Source organism: Sparus aurata, chromosome 12 (assembly GCF_900880675.1).
Source record: "Sparus aurata chromosome 12, fSpaAur1.1, whole genome shotgun sequence".
NCBI lineage: Eukaryota > Metazoa > Chordata > Actinopteri > Spariformes > Sparidae > Sparus > Sparus aurata.
The window spans coordinates 12,691,423-12,719,191 of NC_044198.1; the positions used below are offsets into that span (position 1 = coordinate 12,691,423).

At 40.2% G+C, this 27,769-nt stretch overlaps 1 protein-coding gene across 4 annotated transcripts; it reads right to left on the reverse strand.

Annotated features, from left to right (window-relative positions):
* On the reverse strand, positions 1-27,081 carry hook3 (hook microtubule-tethering protein 3). 4 transcript variants are annotated; one of them, XM_030435465.1, is made up of 25 exons: positions 26,841-27,081; positions 19,158-19,243; positions 18,934-19,006; positions 18,593-18,643; positions 18,297-18,429; positions 18,121-18,188; positions 17,881-17,943; positions 17,190-17,273; positions 15,976-16,038; positions 13,547-13,710; positions 13,302-13,442; positions 12,944-13,031; positions 12,631-12,744; positions 12,095-12,205; positions 11,771-11,855; positions 11,584-11,653; positions 9,804-9,944; positions 9,365-9,452; positions 7,683-7,717; positions 7,472-7,554; positions 7,250-7,350; positions 7,017-7,121; positions 6,824-6,895; positions 5,568-5,704; positions 1-3,684 (listed from the first exon to the last, which is right to left on the reverse strand). In XM_030435465.1, the coding sequence occupies exons 1-25, from the start codon at positions 26,895-26,897 to the stop codon at positions 3,669-3,671; spliced, it is 2,229 nt and encodes a 742-aa protein (XP_030291325.1). In that variant the 5' UTR covers positions 26,898-27,081; the 3' UTR covers positions 1-3,668. The 4 variants fall into 4 exon arrangements, with proteins under 4 accessions (XP_030291325.1, XP_030291326.1, XP_030291327.1 ...); XM_030435466.1 differs by having other exon boundaries at positions 1-5,389; XM_030435467.1 differs by lacking the exon at positions 15,976-16,038.
* Between the last annotated feature and the right edge of the window lie 688 nt (positions 27,082-27,769).

Genomic DNA, 27,769 nt, shown 5'->3' on the forward strand with positions numbered 1-27,769 from the left:
CCCTGTTTTATACAAGCTTTATTTACACATGTCATTTCCAAGTTTCGCAGTGTAGGAAGCACATTTTCATCGATAGGTCCTCGTCGGACAGGTGCTATATGAAATCCATCTAACTAAACATGAGTCTTATTTTTCCTCATTCGCAAATGGCCAGACACCTCCTCTACCACTGTCACATACAGTATGTACATAGTGTGTTTGTATACAAGCATTATAAAACTTGGCAAATGGAAGGTTATTTGCTACTTCGATATGTAAAGAAAAGTTTGCCAATGATTAAAAAAATACAGCAAACACTGCACGCATAGTGAGAGATTGTGACCTGTTTAACAGCCGCATGTTGTTTGTTTCATCTCTTAAATACACCTTTATTACCGGCCCACAGTGCAATTAGCAGTCAAGTAACACTTTAGGGAACACTGGGTATTCTTTTCAACTGTAGGTATGTAAGTAATACACCGCAATATGATAAGAGTTCTGTGAAAATTACCGTAATAGTCATTCGGAAAATTGATCTCGGACATTAAAACTAAGGAAAGATTTTGAGTTATAGCTTCAACAACATCGAGGTGTCAACTTACCTTCTTTTCTGACTAGTAATTAGCTCTAAAAGGGTCTGAAGATGGCCCATACTATCTGGCTCCTCTGGTTAGATGACTGTTAGCATCTTTCCTCCAATATCTACTTATTTGTCCATAAAATAGAGTAAACACACAGACCTACATATGCAACAAAATATAGTGGCTGACTTAATTGGGGATATAAGGGGTCAACACAATTGTCATTATTTCTCTTAGTCAGATATTAAATAACTGAAAATGCTTCCCCAACATCCCTGATATAAATTTTAACAGGTCAACCTCAACGTGGATGTTTTCCATTTATATACAGATTTCTTACTAAACTGATTGCTAATGGGGATGGACGGTTAAGAGAGTTGTGTGTAATATAGCTTACAGCTCAAACTGTGGATGTTAATGGCAAGTGGTTTACAAAATCAAAACAAAAAACAGATTCGGACAGAACAAGCACAGAACTGGACAAAATGTGTCATCTCTGACCTGAATTTCAACCATTTCTGTAATGTTTTTTCAGCTGTGACTACAAAACTCAAAAATAGGATGATTTGTAGGGTCACAGTAAATTCACCAACAAGTCAGTGAATTAAAGTGTAAAATGTGCTTTTTTTTTTTGTTCATGAGAAAATATGACATGTAGTAATTCTCTAAGAAACTCTAAAACTCCTCTGAAGAGACTGGAGGTAAATGTAACATTGCTGCATTTTTTTCTCAATTTTACACTGATCTGACTCAACACCGTTTCTACAGGCGAATCACCTTCGAGTCGTTTTCATCAAACGGAGAAAAGACACAACACTATTTCAACCCATCGTCTCCTTTTGTTGCATAAGACAAGTACTCTGTAACAGTATTCTGACGTCATATGGAAACTTCACATCCATTGTAACAGTATAAGTGGCGATATAATAATAATACTACTATATATATATAAAAAAAAAAATGTAACAACACTGCTGTACAAGCGGCAAAAGAATAAATAAGCCATTAAGATAAAAATGCACGGCATGAAGGTTACACAATATAACATTTATGAGTAAAATAGGTTAAAAAATACAGAAGAAAAGCCCTCATTAAGCCTACTTTAAACAATACAAGGGTTTTGTCGAGAAATCTATCTTTTTTTTTTCTCTTTTTAAATAACACAATAAAAAAAAAACTGGTGTTAAAAGGCGGCATGCACTGCTGCCAGTCTTCTTTTTTCGTTAATATGTCTTAACAAAAGGCACTAAATTAGAGGATTCAACCATCTCTCTCATTTGAAAATAAATGTATGCACTTATGCCTGTAATATGCATAAATCATTAGGTCCAGGTTGTTTTCTTTTTTAGTCTCTCTTTTCTGTCCAGATACCACCAATACGCTCTGGAAATAAAATTTAAATAAGACATTAATTAAAAAAGCTAAACATAATGTACAGAATGCCTTAAAGCGACACCAAGGCAGGTCTCCCCATCTTGTTTGACTCATGTACTGCGGTTAACACTGCATGTTTAAGCAGTCAACTTCGTCCATAAGCGCCAAACGATTGTTTTCACTTAACAGAACACCGTAAAACAAATGCAGGATTATTATGGAGGCTGGTGTGAACACTCTGAACATGTATTAAATGAGGGTTTGATCTGGGATCAGCAGGATCTTTACAGATTGTTGCAATAGTTTCCCTTTCTTCGTTTTTAAATGATTAGCCTTTTCAATCCAACCATATGAATGTACAGTTAGCCTGCGTGAGCTAATGTACAGTTTCATATCTTTAAAAGTTGCTATATAGCTGCTAATTGCTTTGTTAGCCACGCAGCTTGTGATCCAGAGAGACCCGGGAGTGTTATTGTGAGACAGGGCAGGATGGGACTAACACGTTAGCATGTTATCATCAGTAAACAACACAATAAATACTTTTGCATCAAATCTGTTGTTTCTTCACCATCTGTTGAAAAATTCTGATGTTAAATATTTCACCTTTAATTTTTGAATAACCTTTAAGGCAATGATTTAATCAAATTTCTTGCAGCTCAATTAGAATCATGTTATTTGCTACAAAGACAAATAACACTAAAGCCAATTATAGAGACAGAATATTGATGTGTATCAAATGACTCTTTTATGGAGGAATCGATACTACGCTGTCATTAAATTCCATCTAAAGACAAATTGCAAGTAGGCTTGAAGGGGGCTTTTATCCTGCATAAATCATATCCGTAACAATGTTAATCATTAAAAAAAAAGTTATTTTGCCATCCTATGCTCCAAATGCTAACTCTCAGAAAGCCTACAGACCGACACAGTAATGCCCTGTACGCTCTCCTGAAATCCAAAACTTGTTGTACTCGCTAATACTTGAGGTAAAACCACTTCTAATGATGCCACCTAGCAACATGTTGAGGAGAGGCTGGGAAGAAGCACTGCATGAGACACACACACACACACACACACACACACACACTCTGTCTTTAAGGTTTAAAGGGGAGCTGACTCCTCATTATGCAGACCTCTCACACTGATGCCAACTCTCCTCCTACTATGTAAATACAAACAGATATGTGGAAAAATATGTCATTGAGGTATCCTGTAGCAGCCAGCCCACGCCAAGTCACACAGAAGTACTACTGAAAAAGGCTTATTAATTGATCAACTGCGATATCGTGTCCCTGTCTAAGGTGTTTGTAGCACAGATTGAATTGTAACAGACTGAGTGTGGAAGCACAAGCAGGCATGTCCATGAAGAGTGGGGAGGGGAGATGGAGGAGAGGAGAACAGGGAAAATGGCGAGGATAACAAAGAGCAGGGGGACATGAGCAGTAAGAGGCTGGAAGGGTGGAGAGGAGATTAATTGGGAGCAGGAGGGTGAGGGTTTTTTTTTTTGTTTTTTTTCTGACCCCATCCCTCCTCAGGCTTGTCTGGAGGTAACAATGCATGACGCCGCAGAGGGTTGTTAGTGCTCATGCTGTCGCCGCCGCTGCTGCTGGTTATTGGCAGGCTCGAGTCAATGCAAAGTCATGCAAGACAGTAGACAGGCAGGTAGTTCATGCATCGTGTGCCTCAGCCTGGCCACAGACAGGCCACTGTTTCATTGGTTCATTGGTGTGCCAGTCATGCAGTGACATTGCTGTTGGGGGAGGAGAGAGAGAGAGAGAGACAATGGTGAGACGGCGGGGCCTGTTTGCCTGGAGTTCTGAACACACAGACAGCAAGTGAACTGGGTTAATTTGAAGGCTTCTAACAGTCCATCGTGTTATTAAGAGGTCGGTCATGATGTGCCTTAAAAACAAGGACGACGTAAACAGAATGGAAGAAAAATGGGTTAGAGAGAGGACAGGAACACCTGCAACAAGCATTCATGATTCCTATTTAAAGTGACACGGGCACTCCTGTGTAGTGGTTGCTTAAAATACCTTTAAGGATGCACTATGTAGATTTTTGGAAAGAAATTTTAATCAGAAGAGTAAACTCTTCATGGACTGATTTGTTTCCTGCTGAAGAAACAAACAGTTTAATTCCGTTTCACTTTGTCTGGACATATTTGGCAGACCCTGCCACCTTTCTAGCTCACAACAGTCTGGGGACCTTGTTTTCCTCCGAGAACAGCTTGTGTATTCATGGAAAAATAATAATATTTCAGAGTTTGTATTGTTACCTCATTAATATTGTAAATATTAAACGTTTTGAACTTCTTCTCCAAAACTACACAGCGGCCCTTTGAAACACACTGAAAGACATTTTTACTATAAGAAAACGGGAAGTAGATCCACTTCAATGAGCTACACTGAATAAAAGTGGATTTACAATCCTTCACCCAGACCCAGCTGCATTACTCAGCTACTAGCTCATGACCAGACATTCCTTCATCGCATTTCTCTCTGTGTAGTGTGAGAAGGGAAGCCTGCTGTATTGCAACAATAATATCGACCAAATAATGTGGTAAAAACATTTAGATGTAATACTATGGCACGTACGCTGTTGTCTTAGACAACCTGGTGAATGCTGGTAAAATCTAAAACCACATGAACTGAAGTCTTTCCCAGTTTGTTCGACAGTGGCTCTTTAAGACGGATAACTAAAAGCAGTCTATATGTTTGTTGTGCACATTGATATTCGCCACAATCTAGTTTGAAACCGCAACTTCTGAAACAGCTGCAACAGCTGAAGCCTTCTTTTCTGGGGGAACTTATTTTTCACACACAGTTATTGCTGTTTATTCCCAAATCAAGTCGTCCTATGAGAGATCATTCACACAATTTAGCAAGCAAATGGAACATTTACATGTGACTATATATCTTCCTATGTCCCAGTGTCATTTTTGCTCATTGTTGATTTGAATTCACTGATTTCAAATTAATGAAACGGCAGAAGAGCAACTTATCACCATGTTCAACATTGACACATGTACGTGAAACCAGCGGTTGCCTGCTGAAAGCTACATCATAAGAAGATCTGGCAACTCCAGTCAAAAAACAAGATGAACCTCAAACGCTATCACAGGTAGAGATGTGCATAAATACTGCATGAACAAGCAGAGTAGTTCTTCCAAACAAAATGACAGTAACGTAACAGGAGGATGCCATTCTTCTCGGCCTCGGCCTCAGGGTTACCTGCCTGGCAAATGTCTGCCACAGAGCGCAGGTTGAGGGAGTCAGTGGTTGAGAGGGAGGAAGAGAGGGTGTTTGGAGTGATTGGACAGGCCCTATTAAATATGCTGGGGTGTGAAAAAGTCTGTCATCACAGGAAGTCTGGGTAAAATATGCTTAGTCAGGACACAAAAAAAAGTGGTGCATGATTTGGGCAGCCTTGTCTGGCATCTCTACCTCATGGATCTGATCAAGAAGGGAAAAAAAACAAAGAAAATCAATACGCAGAATGCAGGGAAACAAGAACGTCCTTTAGAAATGAATGGAAATAGAGCGCCTCAAAAAGGCACATCTACTGCATGTAAGTTCAGGGGGGTTTGTAAGGTAGTTTGTCGCATTATGTTTCTGCCCTGCTTCCATCTACCTTGCGGTAGCTGGCTGGACGTGGCCTGGGAAGGAGCGGCGTGTGCTGGTGGCTTGTCTCTGCCGGGCCAGGAACGACTGACCGGAGCCGGTGTTGGCAAGTCTGTCTTCAGCCGCCTTCTTCTGCAGAGACATACCCTGGGAAAAGACACAAAGGAAGTCTTATTATTGTTCTTAATGGTCACCATCAGTATAACAACTAAGTAAGATGGAGACTCAGAGCAATATGAGCTTATACAGGAGCACCAAGCTGCTCTAACACACATAGTTAAAGAGCAGGCAGAGAATTAGCTACCATCACTCCACTAATCTTGATGCATGAGAAAGCAAATTAAGCCAAACACATTGCAGTGCTGATTTAACATCTAATGAAAATTATTAATACCAGCTATTGATCAAATGTTTAATAGAGCAAACACTATTTAAGCTTATAGAAAAGCATATGCTGCCCTCTAGTGGTTAAAACACCTTCATGCATGATCCGTGAGTGATCAGGACTCACAATATTGGGTCTGTGCTAGAAAGGGGTAAAGAGTTTTAAAGTTTATACATAAAAGCAAATGGTGTTGCCTTAAAAAAACACAACACAAAGAACTGACATATTTAGCTTGTCCATTAAGGTTTTGACAGCTTAAGACTCAAACTAATGGTCATTTAAATTAGCAAATAATTTGACATAAATATCAGAAAACTGAAAAACATCCATCGCTATAGTCTAAAGCCCATTTTAATATCAATAAATGTTTCTTTTAAACTATTAAACTAACTACTAAAAATGCTTTTATTGGCACTTCATGGTCACGGTCAACTCTGAGGCATCTCATCATCACTTTGGCCTTTGTCAGGGAGTCAAACTCCCTGATGAAGACTTTATTCGTCTGAATTTGTTTTTAAGGACTCACTTACTATAAACGAGAGTGCCTTGCAGTTTTCTTAAAATTTTTATGTCTACATGTATCCCTATCCCTATTGTGGAAGTGCTCCTACCGTTTCCTTTTCTGATCAAAACATATTTTTTGTTTGACCAGCAGTCCAAAAGCAGAGAATGTGCAGTTCACTATAATGTTAGACCATTACCATACCATTTAAAAAGTAGTTGCCAATTAATCCTGCTTTGATTGACTGTCTCTTATACTTATTAAGACAAGTGCTATTGTACTTTATTTCACATAAAATCTCAGCTGTACATTGGAATGTGCCACAATCAACATGGCACACCAGTCAAAGTGGTGACAAGGCTGTGCAGGTCCTTCTTACCATATTGTACCAGGCTGACACAATCAGTTTCTCCTCGTAGTCTCTCTGGCCTTTTGTCTTGTCCATCTCTTTCTGTTTATAGGGAAAGTCAAACAAAAAATAAGCAATTCAAGTCCTTTTTAAGATAATCCTATTGAGCTACAAGCTGTGAGTCCACTGGATCGTTTGCTAGAACATGTCAACACTCGATTACCTCCAGTGAGTGTAACATCCTCTCTTTCTCCTGCAGCTGGTTCTTCAGGGCCTGGACCTCCGGACCTGAGCCCTGGTTCTGCTTGGGGTCCAGGGTCCGGATCACCTGGGGAGAATAAATTCAATTACATTACGTACACAGTCTTGTTGACTCAAATTTACAGCAAGCAGCATAGTTAGTGCACACTCTGCAAAAGGTAGTTCACCTGTTGTTGGTAATAAATCTATACTCACGCTCTTGGCCTTTTCCAGATATTTCTTGTATCTCTCCTCCATCTGTTTCATGTCTTCATCTTTCTTCTTCAATGCCTCTTCCAGCTCGTCCACTCGTTGAGCTGAGAGGGAGCAACATAAAAGTTTGTTTTCGTCAAAAATGATAAGAACAGATGGCTAGAGAGGATGGAGGTCAACAGGCTGCAGCTGCATTTCACACATTCTGAATGGCTTTGAACTCACAGCTGGCGTTGTATTTAGGCTCCATTTCGTCGATGAAGGAGTTTTTCTTCAGTAACTCGTTGTTCAACTCTCGTAGTTTCTCCCTGATGAAGAGTACAAAGCGCCAGCATCACAAATGTGTTTTTTTTTGGGCCTAGTTTTATCTAATGTCTAGTTTTATCTTATCCTGACCCAGAAAAATATATTTCTGGGTTGTAAGATGATAACTTACATGTGCTCCTCATACTTCTTCTTCAGAATAGAAGACTGAAAAAAGAGCATATGGAAGGGATATGTTTTATAACATAACATTACAACATTATAATTACAACATATACCACATACTTCAAAATCATCAAACAAACTAGAAACACTCTGTTAAGATAAATGCAGAACTTGTTTTCTTCATTTTTATAGCAGCTGCCACTTTGTATTTCCCTTTTCAACCAACAGAGGGAAGTGTAAGGCTCTGGAATGACTGTAAGGCAACTAATAGAAAACTAATTTAGACTTCCAACAAAACTTTGTGTGGGTAATATCAGGATTTTCTAGGTTGGATAATCCCAAATATTTATTTACACAACACTTTTCTAATTCAAAGTAAGTGTTGTCATATTTTACGTTTTTTGAGCCTGTAATGCACAGGCAGTACCACTCCATGTGGTGTCGAAGGTGTGCAGCAAAATCATCTAAAGAGAATTTCTCCACTACAAATCAGATGGCATCAAAGAGCCAGGACAGTTGGGTTTCATCAGGCAGGAAAGATCTCCATGGAGAGGACGAGGATGGCTAGAGGCTAATGAAAGCCTCTCTACTTTTAGCAGGAAAATTCAGAATACCGAAAGGAAAAAACTACCTCTTACTTGTGTGTAGCAACTCAGTGTTTCAAAGCCTCAATACCAGGTTAAAACCCAATATTGAGTATATATTGAGGTGATTCTGGCCAATAAGTCATTTTAATTAGCAAAGAAACTGTTTTGCTTTTTGATAGTCTTATTTTATGTTTTTGTGTGCATTGTGTTAATGCACCATTTTTACAACGTCTAAATTCATTACATTCTGAGTTGTTACACATTTGATTTGGGATGTCAAAAAACTAAGCAAACACCTCTAAAGTCACGAATCACAACGTTATACTTACTATAGTCTGACAGTGGGAGCGTTATTTGAAAAGAAAATGCACAAGTATTTTACTGATTGGCAAGAAACACAGATCTGCCACATGTGGATGGTTTTCGATCCGTCACGGTGTCTTTCCGAGCTTTGAACCTGATGTTTGACACACCAGCTCTATGACCTCACGACTCAAACTGCACTGATAATTCTGCCCAGATTAAATGTCTTCAGCAGTTCCTGCATAATTGTTATGGTGTTGAGATTCATTTAAGCATTGTGTAATTGTTTCTGTAGACAGCTACTGTGTCTATTAAACACTGTAAATAAGATTACGTTTGGTTCAACTTGAAGTGAAAAAGACAGATGGTTCAAGGCAGACATGTAATGCTGGTGATGGGATGCAAAATCTACACAGGCTGTCATGAACAGAACCAGAGTGGCATTTTAAATCATGATTAATTATTTGATAAAGACATAATTTCATGAAATATGGCGCTAAACATGCGTGCAAGCTCTCTCGTACACATTCTTAGGAGACGCTCAAAACCTCTTCCCTAAATGTCCTCTACTAGAACTAGTTTAAAGAAGACAAGGAACAGGGAAGGCAGCGATAAAATGTCTGCTTAAGTTGAAAGTGAATGCTTTTACAAGAACTACTGCAAATCTTTGTCGCTGAGCTCACGATGGTCCTATCAACCTAAATGGGATGCTATAAGGACTTTCAACATAGAAATTATGTAAAAGCGAACACACGTGCGCACGCACACACACGATATAGACTAAACATTCATTACTTACATCATCTGCCTTGGAGTCCTGTTCTTGAAGAGACTTCTGAAGCTCCTCCACCTGACTCTGTTCCTCCATCAGACGCTGGTTGATTAGCCTAGATCAAAAGCACAGAAAGACCAGTTTGACGAGATCAGAGCAATGAGCAAAGTGCAAACCACACAGAGAGGATAAAACATCAGAGAGGAAGGCTTCCGGCTAAAAGGTCATTGACTGAAATATCAGGATAAATCAAGAAGATCTTTGTGGGGAAATGAAAGGGAGACTGACCAATGTTCCCACAAAGGGAAACACTTCCCTCATTTTAAAACTGCATGAACAGACCAAAAGATCCTAGGAAGTAGAATATTCACTTTGCTCTTATTCTCATTAAACTTCAATGAGGTATTGAACACAAGTGAGAGAAATGGAGCTTCTAAAGCTGCACGGTTCTGTGCTGTTTGCCGACCTGTTCTCCGTCTCCAGTTCATTCTTTCTTCTGTTGGCGTCCTCCAGTAGACTCTGCAGCAGCGCTATCTTCTCGTTGTCTGATCCCTCCTGGGCCAGCTTCAACATCTTGTTCTCGTGCTGAAGACGGATCAAGTGTTCTCTGTGAAAACACACACAGGACACAAGCAAGTGTTAATTTATAATAACGAATAACTTATCACATGCAGCCGGAAAAAAACAAAACACTATTGATTGTTTTTCACCTGTACTCACCGACCCCATACATAATTCACCTAATTAGGTGCAGGTTTATTTCACAGTGTAAGCAAGGTAGGGAACATATTGCTTTCACTGAACAGTGTGGTTCTCTTCTTTAGTTCTGTACTCTGTTACCACCCACTTTCAGTTTCCCCAATTATATATTTTCTTTGGATCATAAAATAAGAACAGAAAAATAGAGCACTATGCACAGTACAAAGGAGAAAAGGTAAAAAAAAAATGTAGGTGGAAAGATAAAGGCAGAGAGTTATACAGTGGGATAGGGCGGGACATATCTGATACTTTAACTACAGAACAGATAAGCTTGGATCTGCTGTTTGATAGCACAGTCTCTCTCTGTTTGTTTTTTCAGGGTGTGGCTGCTGACTCCTCTCCAACTGAGGAACTCACTAAATGTTCCCAGACAAACTCTGAGCTGCTCGCTGGCAGATGTTAGGCCAGAGAGGGCAAAGGAAGGCCTGAGAAGAGGTTCCAATACAGCCTACTGGATAAAATATGACACCAACATGACCAGATTTCTTCCAATGGAGTTCTGATTCCTACTCTGCAGGCTGAGAGAGGGGGAAAAAAAAACTAAATTTCCAGCTGGTGTTCTGGCTGTTTTATAGTTTAGAGAAAAGTGACAGGCACAAATTAATCCCAGATGTAGCTTCTAAAGCAACAGGTTGAATCTAGCAAAAAGAATTTCAGGTTTCCACACTCACTGCTGGAAGATAAACTGACAGCCAACAGACATAAATCGATGAGAATTAATCCCCAAGACACCCAGTTAGCGTTCTGCATTTCACACACGGCTCTACTTCATAGAGGTCTCACAAGAAAATTCGCTATTGCAACATCTTACTTCCATTTTCGAAAGCTTGCAGGATATGACATCACCTCAGGGCACAAGCACTTTCTCATTACTCTACCTCTAGAGGGTAAAGGATAGCCTGGAGAGGGTTAAACCGTGTGTTTTCTTTCCCAATGAGTAGCTTTTAGAGGATTAGGATCTTAAGGTAAATCCGCATTTTTCCTGGTCCACAAGGCATGCTATGCTGGCAGCAGAAAACCCAGCCCTCTTGAAAAGCAGCGGTCTGGCTGATGTAACTCACATACAACTATTACATAACTCGCTACAGAGACGGCTCTATTTAGGCCAAACTCGTCTCCCTTTACACAGCAGACTGACCAAGAGGAACCAGCTAGAAAACACCATCTGGCTACAAAGTGCACAGCAGCCAACACAGACACACCAAATGAGCAAAGGCTCAAACTGTCTGCGCCTGTCGGTGTAAAGCATCTGTCAAATTCTATTCTTCTTCCTGACTGATGTGCGTTAGGCATGCAAGTTGCAACCAGGTTTATTGAGTTAACCATAAAAATGTAATATTGAGCTACTGACAAGTGAACCGCAGCCTCCCATAACCAACCACCTGAATATAAATTAGACAGTCTGATTTGAGTCCATCAGGTCTATTTCACCACCTTTTTCTGAAGATCATCAAAGAGAAACAAAGCGTGCAGTTCTAAAGTCATACCTAATCTCCGGGGTGGTGATCTCAGCAGCCAGTGAATCAGAGCCGTCGTTGCTGGTCAACGGGAACAAACCTGAAACAAGACAGTACCGTACCCACAGGGTAAACCCAACAATCCAGGCTTGACTGAATAACACTGTGGCTAAAAAAATAAAGCCAAGTTGAGCTGCTCATATTTGGATAATTTTACCTGATGTAAGCTGTCCCTCCTGGGCTTGGACACAATGTAGCTCCTCAATAGTCTCTTTCAGAGAGTCTCTCTCTGTCCGCATACGCTACAGAGGAAGAGAAAAGGTGTGACTGACTTTAAATAATATGGCTATAGGAGTTACCTACAGCTTACTTTCTTCTTACTTGTTGTACAAAATGCTAAATTAAAGTTACTGCATCTAATTTCATAAAATAGAACTGAGAACATGTACTGAATGTGGGGATATCTATCTTTTTGTACAGTTAAAGAGGAAATTACTACAGTGTACCAGTCCTTATATCAATAAAAGTAAACTGTACATACATCTTTTTCTTTTTGTAGGGAGTCCACTTTCTCTTTGACGCGCTTGTACTCAAACTCCATCTTGTCTGCTTTTTTAGACTCTTCTGACAGTCTGTTCTGAAGTTCAACCACCTGTACAGACAAAGACAAGTTAATGAAAAGTATAAATATACTGTACATTCACATTCTTGCATGTGCATGGCTGCAACCAATGATTATTTTAATGTTAATTTAATCTCTGGACTATTTTGTCAATGAACTGAAGGGTTGTTAGGTCTATAAAATATCAGAAAACGGTGAGAAACGTTGATAGGTGTTTCCCAAAGTGCTTCCTTTAATATCTGGTTTTGTCTATAAACCAAATGTATTAAGTTCACTGTCATAGAGGAGCAGATAAAACAAAATATCTTCTTAGAATGTTGAATAATTTTTCTTAAAAATGTACCAAAACCGACTGATTAGCAAAATAGTCAACTGATTGAATAGTTGACATCTAATCAGTTATAATGATTTGCTGCAGCTCTATGTGAACATCAACACAGCTGTTGGTTGGGTACCTGTCTCTTGTATGTCTCCAGTTGGGCCTTGGAAGCATTCGCCTTTCGTAGCTCTTCTTCCAAGCCGACGTTGGCCTGCACCAACACTGTGTTCTTCTCCTCCATGAGCTTATTCTGAAGTACAGTGACAGAAATGTAAGCTTCATTTGTGCCCTCTTACGTAGATATAAAATAGGTGTGATTAGTAAGAGATATCAATAGTATGTGTTGTTTCTTACAAACCAATGGATACTGTATACTGTAAGAAAAACCGAGTCAAACTCCTCACAATAACATATAAGGTGGTTGCTGTTGTCTGTGTGCGACTGTGTACCTGTCTCCTGAGCAGTCCCATGTCCTCCAGTTTCTTCTTGTAGTGTTCCACTGTGCCCTCCAGTTTCGACACTTTGTCTGAAGAATGCCTGGCAGGGAAACAACAGTTATATTTTGTGATGTTGCAACCAGGAAGGAAACGAAGAGGGAAAGCTTTACAATGCTCTGGAGGTTATCACAGGATAGTAGTTAAATTAAACATTTTTGTCACATTCTGTCATCTTTAACATGTCCAAACATTGAAACTTGTGATTCTCTGAGGCTTGATGAGCTTTTTAAAAACATGTTTTGAATCTCTTTTCTTGTTCACTGTTTAGATTGCTTTGCTCAGCTAATCATGTCACCAGTCCCCATCCTACCTGAGGACATCCATCTCATCTTTGAGAGACTGGGCTTCATCTGCAAGTGACGTGAGCTCTTCATTCTGCGACTTCACATCCAAGAGTTCTTTTTCAAGCTCTTCACAACGGATCCGGTAGTCATCTTTTGATGCTTCCAACCTAAGGAAGATTTGGCAACATTAATCATCTTTGACATCAGAATCAGTCAATTAAATTTGAGCTATTTACATGACAATATCCCTCTCCCTTTAGTAGCTCTGTACCTGAAGGTTTCCTCCTGTAGTTGCTCCAGTTGTGTCTGCAGCTGGAGGTGTCTGCGTCCCGCGGGGCTGTTTATATCCTCTATGGAGTCAGACTGGTTGAGTCGCTCCATCAGGACCTGGTTTTCTGCGAGCAAACTGCTCTTCTCCTCTTGCAGCGCTGCCACCTGTGGGAGGGAAGATGACGAAAAAGGGGGGCAGAGAACGGAAATGCAAAAAGAAAAAGGAGTGGAAAGAAACGGTCGAGCAGTGAGATGCGTGGAATAGGGTGAGGAGGGAGAAGTTGAGGATTTGGATGACGAAAAATGTGAAAAACAAGAGGGGAAAATGGGGGTGACATGGAGGAAGAGGGATAAAAGAGAGCAGGTATGGAGAGAGACGTAAAGGCAGCCGAGATAGAAAGAAGAGAGGCAGAGAAGGGGAACGAGTTAGAAGAAATTACAGTGAAACCCTTCAAATCTGAACTCTCAAGCTACAAAGATTCATTTCATCCGTTAAGTTATTCACAATCACTGCAGCATCAATTTTGGTTATAAAGCAGGCACACCAAACACATGTCAACAAGGCAAACCAACAAACTCCAACAGGGCTACATATGGTTTGATGTTGCCTTCTCAATGTGATAGACAGGGTATCAAACTCCACGTGAAGCAAAGCATAAGCTGATTTTTCTATTGGGTTACGATGATAATTACTAAGTAATAACAACAAATATAAGCATTGACTACATATCTAATAAATAAGCCCTTATTATTAGCCAGGCGTTACGATAGATGGCGATTTCTCAACACCGATTGTTAATGGTTTGCCAGGATCAAGTCAAAAACCCTTCTTACTTCTTGATTTAAAAGGAAAGGCCTTTAGCCTTTTCTGAGATTTTCAGAATACTCTCTTAACATCAGCTGATACTGGCAAACGTGACATCCACATAAACTAAATAAAAATAGTAACTGAGAGGGTAGAGCTTGAGACTAACAGGATCCCGTTGTGCCCGGGGCGATAGAAAATGTGTTTGGGAGGAACAGTGATTTTCCCCCTCCAGGGCGAAAAAGGAATTCTTGTATGTAGCCATTATGAATATATGTAAGCATCAAGTACACAACAAATTAAAATCTGAAAAGACGCTGTAAACTCCTTGTTGAAAGGGGAGCAGATAATTTTTTTCCTCTCTCACTACATCATGAACAACAAATCTGTGTTGAAATCGACAGCAGAAGAGCAAATTAGCTGTTAGCAGCCTGTGGTTCTGCAGTGTGTTTGGCTAAACAAGCTGACAGAGATAAACACACAGCGGGGCTGACAGTTTCTGTTCAGAGAAACATGAAATGTTAAACAGTGAATCGCAGTTTAACAGGTTTACAGTCAGTAAATGTACTGAAGTACTTCAGCTGAGTTCAGTCTATAGGTTAAAGTACGGTATGTTGACAGCTCATACTTTAAACCAACAACTATACAAGATATTATAAATAAACAAGATGCTGATTTAGGTTTTAATATTCCGTCTACTTCTCTGTACAGACTTGTGTTGAGTTAAATTTTGAGGGAATTTCATATTTTTATATCACTTGTATTTTACTTTGGTAAGCCTGAGGCATCTAGACTCAATACAGTGAACTATTGTAACATCTTTAAATTGTTTTTTGCACAATTTATTTTGTGTTACTTGTAAGCCATTACAGTGCTACATAATGCAATGTTGCCATTTAAATTTTCTAGCACCCTTCTGTGTTAAACGAAGAGTGTGCCCTTTAAGTGTTAGTAACACTGTTATGTTGGAGCATCCTGGGAAAACTTGCACCAGTGTGTAAATTTTCTCACTGCAACAAGCCTGTATTGCATAAAAGACCTGCTCAGGAGAGCTCAAAAGAAGGGCAATTAGTGAAACTCAGCTGTTTTGCTTTCAAAATCAGAAGACTGTTTCCTAAAAACATACTTAATAGGTGAAATGGTGCAGCTAAGTGCTCCAGTTTTCTTAGTATCAAGGTCCTTTATGTGCTTTTTTATCCAAAGGGAAAAAAGTCAAATACTAGTTCAATCATATATAAATCATAAACAGCATGTGTAAATATATCTTCAACACAACTATCCTGGGTCCAAAAGCCAGGTGATTAACCCTTCTGTCTAATGTTGCTGTGAGAAAGCATGGAACACACCAACGTTAAAAAGGCAGAGGGTTTTTAGTGAAGGGGTGACAACTGACGCCCACACAAAACTGTTGCTGTGCCCCAAGGGGCCCATGTGTATACGTGTGCACAAACAGTTGTGCACAAACGTGTACACACACATGCACACATAGTCAGGATAGGGGGACTCTGGATTCCGCGGGAGGATGCTGGAGCAAGCAGACTGAGAAAAAAAATCCAGGACTTTCAGACACACCACAAACCATGGATGGAAAAAAAGGACAGAAAGAAAAGAAAGTTTGGATTTACCCTCTCTTCTAGCTCATTTAACTCTAACCTCAGTCTATCACGCTCCTCTTGGACATGGAGGGCCTTTAAAGCAAGGCACACAGTGTTGAAAAAGTCAGGAAATAAGAGGACACAGAAGAGAAGAGCAGGTCACACCTTAAACTGCAGCTCAGGTTTTGAGCAACAACTGTGACATTAGCATTTATGTTAATGTTAAGATGAACATGTGCATTATCAACAACTTCTGTAATGATGGATAAAACGAGCGCGTCGTTCTCCTTTTTGCAACAGTTTATTGCTCTGAAGTGAAACTGAATTTATCGATGTGAAAAGCAAATAAGTCTATGTGTAGCATCCGGTTTGATACCATGTAATTAGTGTACTTGTGCAACAAAAAGGGAGCCGTTTTAAAGTGTTACCAAAAAATAGCTGTAAAAGTATGAAGAGTAACACAAATCAGTTAGATAGTAAAGGAGTTACAGAATGTGGAAGTAAGAATACAGCTTTTTATCAGGTGGATTGTGGGAATACTGCATATACCTACCATGGGATTCTTCTTATACTTTGAATATATTCAACCTATTTGACAATTAACTACATTAAGGCAAACTATACAGTTACTGTAAAAAACAAGTACTTATTTATCTACATTATTGGTCAGTCTTTTACATAATGAACCTCTGAATTCTATTCCGATTTTTCTGATTGATTTTCTACCTTTCTAATTTCTATATCTTAACAAAACTATCCCTGCGCAAGACTGACTAATGATGCCTGACAATCTACAGAGCAACTTTTACCAGCCACAAATAATAATAATATTTATAAATTCAATGTCAATTATTCTCATACCCACCCACTACAAAATGAGTCACTGTTATAATTAGTCTCGCAACACAATCTGCACCTCCCTACTGATGCTGCCTTTACTTACTTATAGCTTGTCTGTTCTATTTTCTAGCTTGTATTTATTTGTCTTTATTCTACAGTCTGTTTCCAGTTAAATGTCTTTTATTTTACTATGGAGAGAATGCCAAACAAAGTTTTGTTGTAGCTGGGTATAATGACAATAAAGATAAATCCTGAGTCTTGAACTAATTGACCTCTCCAACCTCGCCAGACCTACCGGCAGTGTTACGTCTTTCCCAGTTCATGAGACACAAAATAGGAATAGCACACTGATCTATGATGTTAAATGGCCTGAACATGAAGGATTACAACTGCCTTAAACCAACCTGCATGTCAAGCTCACGACACCGCTGGGAGATCTCTTCTTTTGTGGCCAAGGCGTCATTCAGCTCCTCTACTGTCTTCTTATACTGAGAACACAAGCAGATTGCAGATTTCGTTTCATTTCCACATGACTTCCTGTGTACTTGGATGAGACTAAAGAAACACTCATTTACATCTCAAGAATATGCTGGATCAAGGCATATACAAATACAATTACCCAAAACATTGTGTAAGATGTTGTTAAGGCAGTCTGTACACAGTATTTATGGCACAGTTTCATAGCGGTTCGGCTGATTCTAGCTGTTCCACAAATCCAGCAGTTTTACAGGTCTGTGGCCAGGAAGGATGAGGAGGGAGTTCTATGGCATGTTTTATAGTGACTGCTTCAAGTGAAATGACATTAGTGTTGACATTTGGAACAGAAAGTACAGATACTGGAGGGTGAGTTTGTCATGTAAATGTTCAGTCTTGTGCCATAAAAATCAAGTTACATTTATACTTAAATACTTCCTGATAGTATGAAAAGCATGGAAAGGCTTAAGTTTCACACAGTAACAATGTACAAGTTAGCTATCAGTAAAATCCACAGAGCATACGTTGTTCCTTCTTGAATTTCGATTCGGTTGACAGCACTGTCAGACAACAGAAACGCACTAAAGGGCACCACAGTGAGCGCCTATAAAGCCTCCTTACCTGTCTGTCAAGATCCACGTATGAGTCATTTCCTCCCGTCACTGGCGTCTCTTTACTCATCAGCTACAGAAACAGACATAAAAAGGTTGATGGCTGGAAGAAATTGAGTTGCACCTTTTGTTTATGTCAATCCTCCCCACAACCCTGACTCTCTTAAAAATCTCTACCTGACCAATCCCACCATATTCTGCTCATCAATCAATTATTAATATGAGAGGTCTAAACAGCATGATCATTCACCTCTTGGATGGCCGTCATGACAACGTGCTGCACCGACTCCTCCATCATCATTATGGTCTGGATGTATTCTAGAGAACACATGGAGAGAAAGGCAACATTATGGGCTACAATCAAGCATCTCACACACACACACACACACACATTAATAAAACACACTCAAAGAATGGGATAAGCACCTTGTTTCTGTTCACAGTTGACAGCACAGCCCAGTATAAGCTGCAGCATCCTCCCGAGTTCCGCTGCGTCAGAGTGCTCCCCGATGAGGTTAACGTCTGGTAATGTGAAGTCATTGATGTGCTGACCGAGGATCTAGACGGGGACAAAAGGTCTCCAAAATTAATCAAATTATTCAATTCTACGAAATTGGATCATGGTGGAAGTCACAAGTTCTCTGTGCCAGCAACAAAACAACTACTTATGTAATGTGGATGCTGGGAATTGATGCTAAATGAATACAGTTGATTCTACTTACCTCCTGGTTATAGTCCAGGATGCCTTTGAGAATTTTCTTTAGATTGCTGATCTGAAACAAAAAATAAATAGTGTAAAATAAGTGCTACAGGTTGCAAAAGGGTTAAGATGCTGATTACTTCAATCAAATACTTCTATATTTTTAAGTGTAACAGAGCTGGATCACCTGAGTCATTAGGAGCATGCAGCAACAACACATAATTATCATTTCTGAATAAAAACGGCATTCATTTACATTTGGAAAGGTCTGCTATAGCAGCGATTGAGGGGTCGAAATACTAGTCTAATAGAACCTGAACCATGAATGCCTAATTATGTAAAAGGACAAAATCTGATTCTTACCTTTAACCTCCAGTTGTCCCCAACCTCTGGCTTGATTCTACTAATCCAAGCATCATTGAAATACACTATATCTCTGAAAATTCAGACGGACACGAGAATGGGGATTAAAAAGTGTGATGCACAAGGCACAAACAATTTGGACAGGTCTTGTTTATTTTTCTTATAAACAATCGAACAAATAATGTGTTTTCTCACACAACACCGCCTTAAGAATGGAAACGTACATTTTCTGCAGAGCTTGGGCCATGACGATACCGCTCGTCAGGTCTTCTACTGTCTTGCATGGAGCCTCCACACCAAACGTCTGGATCTAAACGACAAACAAAAAAACAGATGTTGAGCACTGGGTGTAGGATGAAACTATGTAATTACACCGAGTTGCCAGTTTATTTATTGCACCAGCATTTTCAACAAACATCATATAACAAGCTCCTACACCCTGGGTGAATCAGAAGTCAGAGAGGGTAAACAACATTAAAACCAGTGATTGGATTAGTCTCTCTACTTTGTTAGACTAATGTAACGCATTCTAGTTTTTCACCATCATTTCGTTCTTTTTGTATTTCAAGCTCATCATTTAATTATTCTGTTTAGATACAAGGCTTCAAAAGCCTTTTGTGAACTGTAATTCAATGGTATCTTTCTACAGTAGCTCTCTCAATGTCAGCGTAAACACAGTCACGCTCACTGCTCCTGCAAACTTCGCTCGTCGTCAAGGCTCAGTTCCTCTTACATCACCGCTATCACATTTTTCAGATCTTTTCTCTTCCGACCTCTCTGGGCATGTCTTTATTCTATTTCTATCCTTCATATCCTTCTCTACCGCTATTTCCCCCCACAGTGAAGTCTGCTGCCCAGACAGAAGTGAATAGTTTTCGGTCTGCATGCCAACAGTCCACGTGCCAAAGGGAGAGGGGAAATTGAGAGCCGGAATGTTGGAATTCTGACAGGAAGAAAATGACGAGGTTGAAATTCAGCCCGCACGGTTTTCGTCGCTCTCAATTTTCTTTTCACAGCAGCTCTCGAGCCTTCTTTCACAGATTTGCCAAGAGGCAACAAGTATGGCGTTCAACAGATTGGATGAAAAGTTGGAAAGCTCGCCAGGCAACAAGGGACAAGGGTTGAATACCAGATGCAGCATTTACCCCGGATCCACATGAATTAACTGGGTTAAAATGAGCTGATTAGAGAGCTTTAAGACAGACAGCAGCTGGACTTTCATATTTACATACACTGTGCAGCTTGTCATAGTTTCCAACATATAATCAAAATAATTTTACTGTGAAATCCAGCTACAAGTGCCGGGTTGGCATAAATACCATTTCACTTAGTGCTGTCTCAATCCACTGCTATGAAACTACTGGCTGCATTTACTTAAAATAAACATGATGCAAGACCCACACCATCTCCCACTACTGAGTAGCCAAAATCTGTTTTCAATCAGTTTAAATTGTTTAGAAGAAAATGTGAATTTGCTGTGCTTGAATCCTTTTTTTTCTTTGATTCTTTAGAAGCAAGTCCATTGATCTATTAGACGGAGCAGTATTTCGATAAGCCGCAGAGATATATTTAGGAGCCCCGTGTTATTATTTATCAGCAGAGTCCGGGATCAGTAAACAGGGAGACATTCAACACTGTACACAGCAAAGGACAAACTTTACATGACACGAGGGCAACATGACACTCAAAATAGCATCCACACCGTCACCTGATAAGAAATTAAGATGACCTAAATGTTTTTAAAATGTTTCTAAAAGGCTTTTAAACTGTTGTTTTACTTCATATTCACAGACTGAGGTGAAGTGTAACACGTCTGCTATAATTTGAGCCTCAAACCTTGTGCCTTGTAAAATGACCTTTGCAACACCAGTTAGGGCCTGTCCCTAAATGTTTCCCAAACTTAAACCCATTCAACAATTGAAAGGCAGTTAAAACTATCCAAATTTGGAGCTAATGTCAATGTCTGAACTAGGGGTGTCAGCGTCTACACGTGTAAACGGGTACACCGATAACAAATCATAACCGTTTAGAAAAATCAATAACCGTTTACACGTCTTTTTTTCCCCTCCTCCTCCTCCTCGTTCATTTCTCATCAATATATATACTATTCAGGGTTTCCTCTACATGTAATTTACTGTGGCGCACCGCCACGGCAAAATAAAAGCCGCCACACCTTAAAAATTCAGGCATAAATAAATCTAGTGGAAATATTTTACCGTCGTCTTCCACCACAGTCTTTGACGTTAACTAGCATGTTGGATATTTAGCTTGGTAATTGGCTAGAGGATTAAAATGGTCACTTAGAGCAGAGTCCTGCACAGGTCACCGCATCCGACCCGTTTTCCGACAGTAGCACAGATTACATTCCGTACCAGAGCCGACCCGCTATAAATTGATACCGACGGCCGAAGGAAAATTGGACGGACGCAATTTTTAAAAGTGAAAGTAAGATAATGTTGCCTGAAAGTTTCAGATAATAACATTAACTAACTATACAATTAAATGTTCCCACTAGCGCAGTTATCCGCATGCATAATAGATGAATGGGGCACAATGTTACGTTTATATAAAAAAAAAAACAAAAAAAACCCCGCAGCCACAGCCAGTGTCGCGTCACGTCACTTCAAGTTGACTGGGGGACACGATGGCGGCGGTCAACAAGCGGAGCACTGTGTGTTTTTTGAACAAACTGCCAGTGGAAATCAAGTTGAGTGTAGGCTATGTCAGGCAAAGTTGGCTTACAACAACAGCACGGGATCCATGCTAAACCACCTACGATGGAAACACCCGAACAAGTTGGAGGGAGAGACTGCTGCTGGCATCGGTGCTACCGCAACTGCGATAGAAGAGATCATAAATCTCCGACGTGTAACCGGGTACACGTCGGTTAGAAGCCCCGTTTACACGTGTAGAAAAAATTGTAAACGTTGACACCCCTAGTCTGAACTAATAACCACCAACTTCCACTAAAAGCTTCCTTCACACTTGCTGAATAACTGCATGTATGGCGGATGACACTCGCCCACACCTGATCTCACAATATCTTTCTTATCATTCCGAATCCTACTAACTTGCCTCCGGGGCCGAGCACCTGTAAGACTGCGCATCAGTCGGGCAGCGAGTAATTGAAGCCAACCACTGGCCCGGAGCCAACACAAAACCAAAAACAATGCCCCTGATTGCATAACACCAACTAGCAGTGGAGAGAAAAGTTTACCCGCTTCAATTACCCACACAGAGTCCACATCATTATCCCCCAGTTCTGCTGAACAGTGCTGCCAAATATATATTATAGCACAATCGAGATGACACCCTTTCCTGTGATGGCAGAGTGGGTTACATGCTCACTTCCTGTGTGTAGATACCATTACCTCAGAGAAAATGGTGAACAAAGTGAGATGGCACTATGTAACGACTGATATGTTTTATCTATGTTTACGGATGATTAGTAATCAAGGACACCAATAACCACACTTTTTTTTTTTTTTTCCAAAACATGCCTGGTGCTTGAAGTCAAGTTAGAAAACGGACACCTATTTTGTCCAGAGCTAAATTGAAGTTTTAGATCTGTTGCCTTCACTCTACCAGGTACTTGAGCAACTACAGTATACCGTTGCAATTTGCAGTCTAATAGTATTTATCTCCTTCTTGGCGTTCGGTAGCCGTGTTAACAACCTACATTATTCTTTCCCAGCAGCAATAGGTTGTCATGGCCACACAAGCCCCACATGCATGTGAGGTCTCGAAAAACTCCAGTGTACATACGACAGGATTACAAAGCCTTCAAACAGAACATACGCTCATGTGATGTCCTTTGAAAAGCCACCGAGCAGAGCCGTTGAGTTGCTTTATGCTGTGTGGGTATTTGTGCAGGCACAAGCCATCAGCCACGATTTTGTCCGATCTGTTCTGAATTAATGATGGCACATAAATCGTGACTTTTGAGGTTATTCATTGTGATGCCTTGATGTGCTGATCAGGTGTCATATATATAAAGACACTTACCATATTGTATTATTAATAAATCGGCCGTGACAGTCTATCGTCTGCTTGCCTACTTACAATTTGCTGGCTGAATCGAGCTGCCCGTTACAATGATTTGGATAAATACATCAAGACTGAAATCAATGTCTCTCCGTGGAGAGATATCAGGCCATGTTCTAAACCTCTAAGCTGTTGTTCCTGGGCTAAATGTCATTGGCTTTTCACCCACAGAGTTGAAGGATTAATAAGAGCTATCCAAACGGTTATTGATTTTGCTCGTGGCATCAGATCTCTTTAATGATAGCTCTGTGACAGTAGGTCCAAATTAGCTTGTTATGATTATATTCATAATCATTCAACCTTGAAGCACTGACTGCAGAGTATACAGAGGTCAACAAATACTTCTGCATCTATTGAGATAGTATTTTCTGTATTCACTCTCATTAGTGCACAATACTGCTTAAGCAGCTACCCTGTTGCCGCTCAAAGCTACTCAACATCAAAAACATCCTCTAAAATTCAACAGCAATATCCGCCTAATTTTAAATTTTGGGCCTTGGAATTCTAATATTAAGTTTTATGTCTACATTTCTACAGTAGTGTTTACATTTGACTTTTATAGGACTTTTGTAAATCAGCCCTATTTTTGCTTTAGTTTCATACTGTTTTTCAGCTGAGTGCGTGTTTCACTTCCACTGAAACTGCACAATACTGGATAAGTAGCTTATACATGCTTTCTCAGAGTACTGGATGTCCACCTCAGAGCACCTTGCACTATCAGTATATCTCTGCACAGTATCTTAGGTCCTGTTAGTCTATCTATGTGTGACCTGCTATGTAATGATCATGCGAACTGAAGAATTTAAACAAGATTGACTGATGCTCCACTGTCTTGCCAGATTACAGTCAGTCTGCTTTGATCACATCAACCATAGCAATCTGCTAAAACAGCTAAGGCAGAGTTCAATGGAGAATGGAGAATTGTAGTGAGAATGTCAAACACTGTATTAAGAACTTAAAGAATGGACAATAAACACCAGAAATGCTTCGCTGAGAGGTGGATTTCCTGATACCCTCAGCCATGTGAGTCACATGCACAATATCTGATGTAATGACAACATTTTCGAAGGGCACCAAAATAGAAAATAAACACACAAAAAGCTGTGATGTAAACTTCTGAGTCTCTAATCTATAAGTAGTCCGTTTATGATCATTTAAAACCAAATGAGTGTGGACATAAAGTTTCCCCGGATGTTCTGAGGTCAAAAAGGAAATCCACACCTACTGTTTTGTGGAAACAGTTGGTAAAGAGGGCAGTTGAGCAGTGGAAAAAGCTTGTGTCACATGAATAGGGCTGAAGAAATGGGCTGCAAAAAATAATTCCAACCTATTCAACTTACAATGAACATGTTCAGTCTATAGAGGATACTTTCCCCTCTAAACTATCACCATCATGGGCATCCAAATGTCCACATGAAACTACATCATCATCATCATCATCTCTTGGGTTTGATTATAACAGTTTCCCTAAGAGGAAGGATAGCAACACACACCAACCTTGTACAACTTTGACAGTAACACTGAATGTGCATGCCACAAAAACACGTGCTTCAAAAATAACCATGGCACAATGCAGCCGATGCGCCTAGTTGTCTTTGCAATGTTAAGCCCAGTGCATCGTTTCCATGTAAAGCATGAGGAAGCCATACATGTCACACAGGATTCTTTTTAGGGGTGATGCTCCATACTGTATATGTATGTATCCAGTCATTTCTAGGCATGCTTCATATGAGCTGCAGAGCACATCGGTAAAACAAAACAGATATTAATATGTTTACTGATAAGTTAGATAACATACAGCTCATGCAGCTGAGGCCACAGCAATAACTGTGTTCAGCTCAATAACCTTCTTCTACACCAAATCTAATAACATAGGCACAAACCTATTTATGTGAGTTAAAAAAAAACTGAAGGATTGTAATCATTCTGCAGTGACTGACTACAATGTGATGAGATTTCATTTGATCATTTGCATCTCATTATCTTGTTAGACAAACTGGTTTTGTGCAACAAGCAACCAAACACCAGATAAATGCAGATACACTCCGAATGGCACAGCAGAAATTAGTTATCATTTGGTTGTATTTTCCACACTAGTACCATGGAATACTTCATACTTTACATACTGTCTTCATTGTGAAAGGGAAGATAGTGAACGCAGCATTCAAAAGTGAGAGTTTGCCATTGTATCATTTGAACAATAAATCCTATTATTTGGGGGAGCGCCACATCGTGTATATGGATGTAGCAACAGTGTTCCTCATAAGCAGCCGTTAGTAAGCCAGCAGACTTCACATTCACTTAGTAAGGCTACGTATGAGTCTCTCATCAATTTATTTATTGTCGCCTACACGGTCTCACGTGTTTTGGAGACAATCAGTCAAACTCGGTGTGATGACTTCACAGTTAACAGGTGTGTGAGGAATGTTTGCCAGCCACATCATTACTAGAAACAAGACAAAAGGCCACCCTCAGTTGTCTTGCATAAGCAAAGCTATGACAACAAAAGGCGGAGGCGACAGATGCAGAATGCAGATTGGCCACAACTGTGGTTGAATTAAATACATCTTGTACCAAATAATCTTTTCCTTTAAAAGACATTCACTTCACTGTGTAAAAACTGGATGTTTTTGTTCGCGTAGTTAAATCAGTTAATGATTCTTTTTCATTTTCACATGAAACACACAAGTTAAGAAATGCCGACTTCACTATTGCACAGATGGCAATCCACAAATTGATTTGAAACCAGATTGCGTGACATGTAAGGAAGCACATGACCACATGCTTTCTTGTACTCAGCTCTCCTGTCACCAACACCACTTCCATGTTTTCACTACACACTATTGATATTTATGACAGAAATTTCTTATGGGAACAGAAGCAGCTATGCACAGTTTCCATCACATGTCATCTCAGCCGGTGATATCACAGGTCTGTTTAAACATCTGATTACTGTTTTGACGATGCAAGCTGAAGAATACAAACGTGTATTCAGTTACTTTAAGTATTGCCTTTGCCCCGTCCGATTGTCTAATTTGGATTCAGAGATTCATAACAGAAGTGTGACACAGCTCGGTTTTCATGACCACATCAGCATATTCAGACATCAAATGCCTCTGCTTTTAGATGAGGCTACATGTAATAGCTAAGCTAAAAATACTGGATAACATCCCAGCTCCTGCCACATAGCTGCAGCAATTTCAACAATGTAAACATGCACCGATCGGTAGCATGTGATCCTACAATCTCTATTCAATTTGATAGCTTAGATATGTGTTTCAGGCGCTCACTAGAATGACTTAGGGTGTCGCTGACGTTATAAATATAAGCTCGGGAAGCTAGCTTAGCTGCCGTCTATGTGGCGTGTATGATTGGGAGGAGGAATGGGGAAGGAAAAGCGGACGTAGTGATACACCGGACAACAATGACAGGAATTCAGACTCAAAGCAGACACATAGCTGTAACGGTATATTCTCTATCAAGAGGAAAAAAAACCTTCGCTGAACCATAACAAGGCCAACGTCTGCCGTTTGATCCCCTAACAACATACGGCAGGGCATTAGAAAAGTTAAGCTAGCTAATATACACGATAGCATTGAGCTAGAATCAAAATTAAAGTCTAGACTGGGTGTAGTGTTTGCTGGTGGCTAGCAAGCAACACATCAGCAGCTAAAACAGCTGGCTTGCATACGTAACCAGCGTGAGCCCGTGTCATTTTTCTCTAGCCTGCTAACGTTACCTCAGCTAGCTGACTAGCTCATCCAGTTAGCATTAGCCATGAATGCCAGCTAGCATCGCCGGCGCCGGAGAACTGTCTGTCAGTGGGGAAAAAAAGCCCCCCAAAACTTAACTTTATCACCTACCCATGTCAGCAGGCTTTCACAGAGTTCCATTCGATCCAAGGACTCTGATGTACTCATCGTTACCTAACGTAGACCGACTTTGTGTGGTGAACAGAGCCTGAAGTTAACAGTCGGCTTCATGTACTCCCGAGGTCTCTCGCTCTCTGGGTGTCTCTCTCACAGACCGTCGGCCAATAGCCGGGTTCGCTGCCTAGCCACTCCGGCGTCTGCCAGATGAGAGCTGGGTGGGCGGAGTCTGCAGCGCATACTGAAGGAAAACTCCCCACGATTACAGAAAAAGGAAAATCCTGTGGGGCTTGAATCTCACATAAAATCTTCGGAGTATATTCTGAGGCTAGGTAAGACAGACATGAAGCTGCCCTTTTAAGTGGTGTGTTCAGGGACATTCAAGGACATCTGTGGACTGACCTGCACAGGGGGGCTCTAAAGCAAAAATGTCCCCTCTTGATCTTTTATAAGACAGCCACCCTGAGCTGTTATCTCAGGGGCCATTTCAGTTACCATTACCATTTCACTTTTATTGTGCCTGACTGGTGCACACAGACAAACAATTTGTACTTTATCAAATAAACAACAAAAGTACCGCCAGGCAGACAACTCGAGACTTTCAGGGTCCAGCTGATCTCATTGCCTTGTGGGTAATCACGCCTTTTTTGCTTGTCATGCGAGCAGAGGAAGAGAAGGGCAATTACCATGAGCAACATGGGCACAGATAGCATAAATAATAATCTGTTACATATTTCAGATGTAGTAATTAAGGAAAGTGGCTCTCAACCGGGTGGAAGTAAGTTATATCAGAGTTTTCATGAGATGATTACCAGCACGGAAGGCAGAATACATACTGCCAATTGCTGGATAATTATCCCTCTTCAAGCCTCTTGACTACTATTTAATTAATTGATTAACAGTCATGGCCAAAAAAAATAATG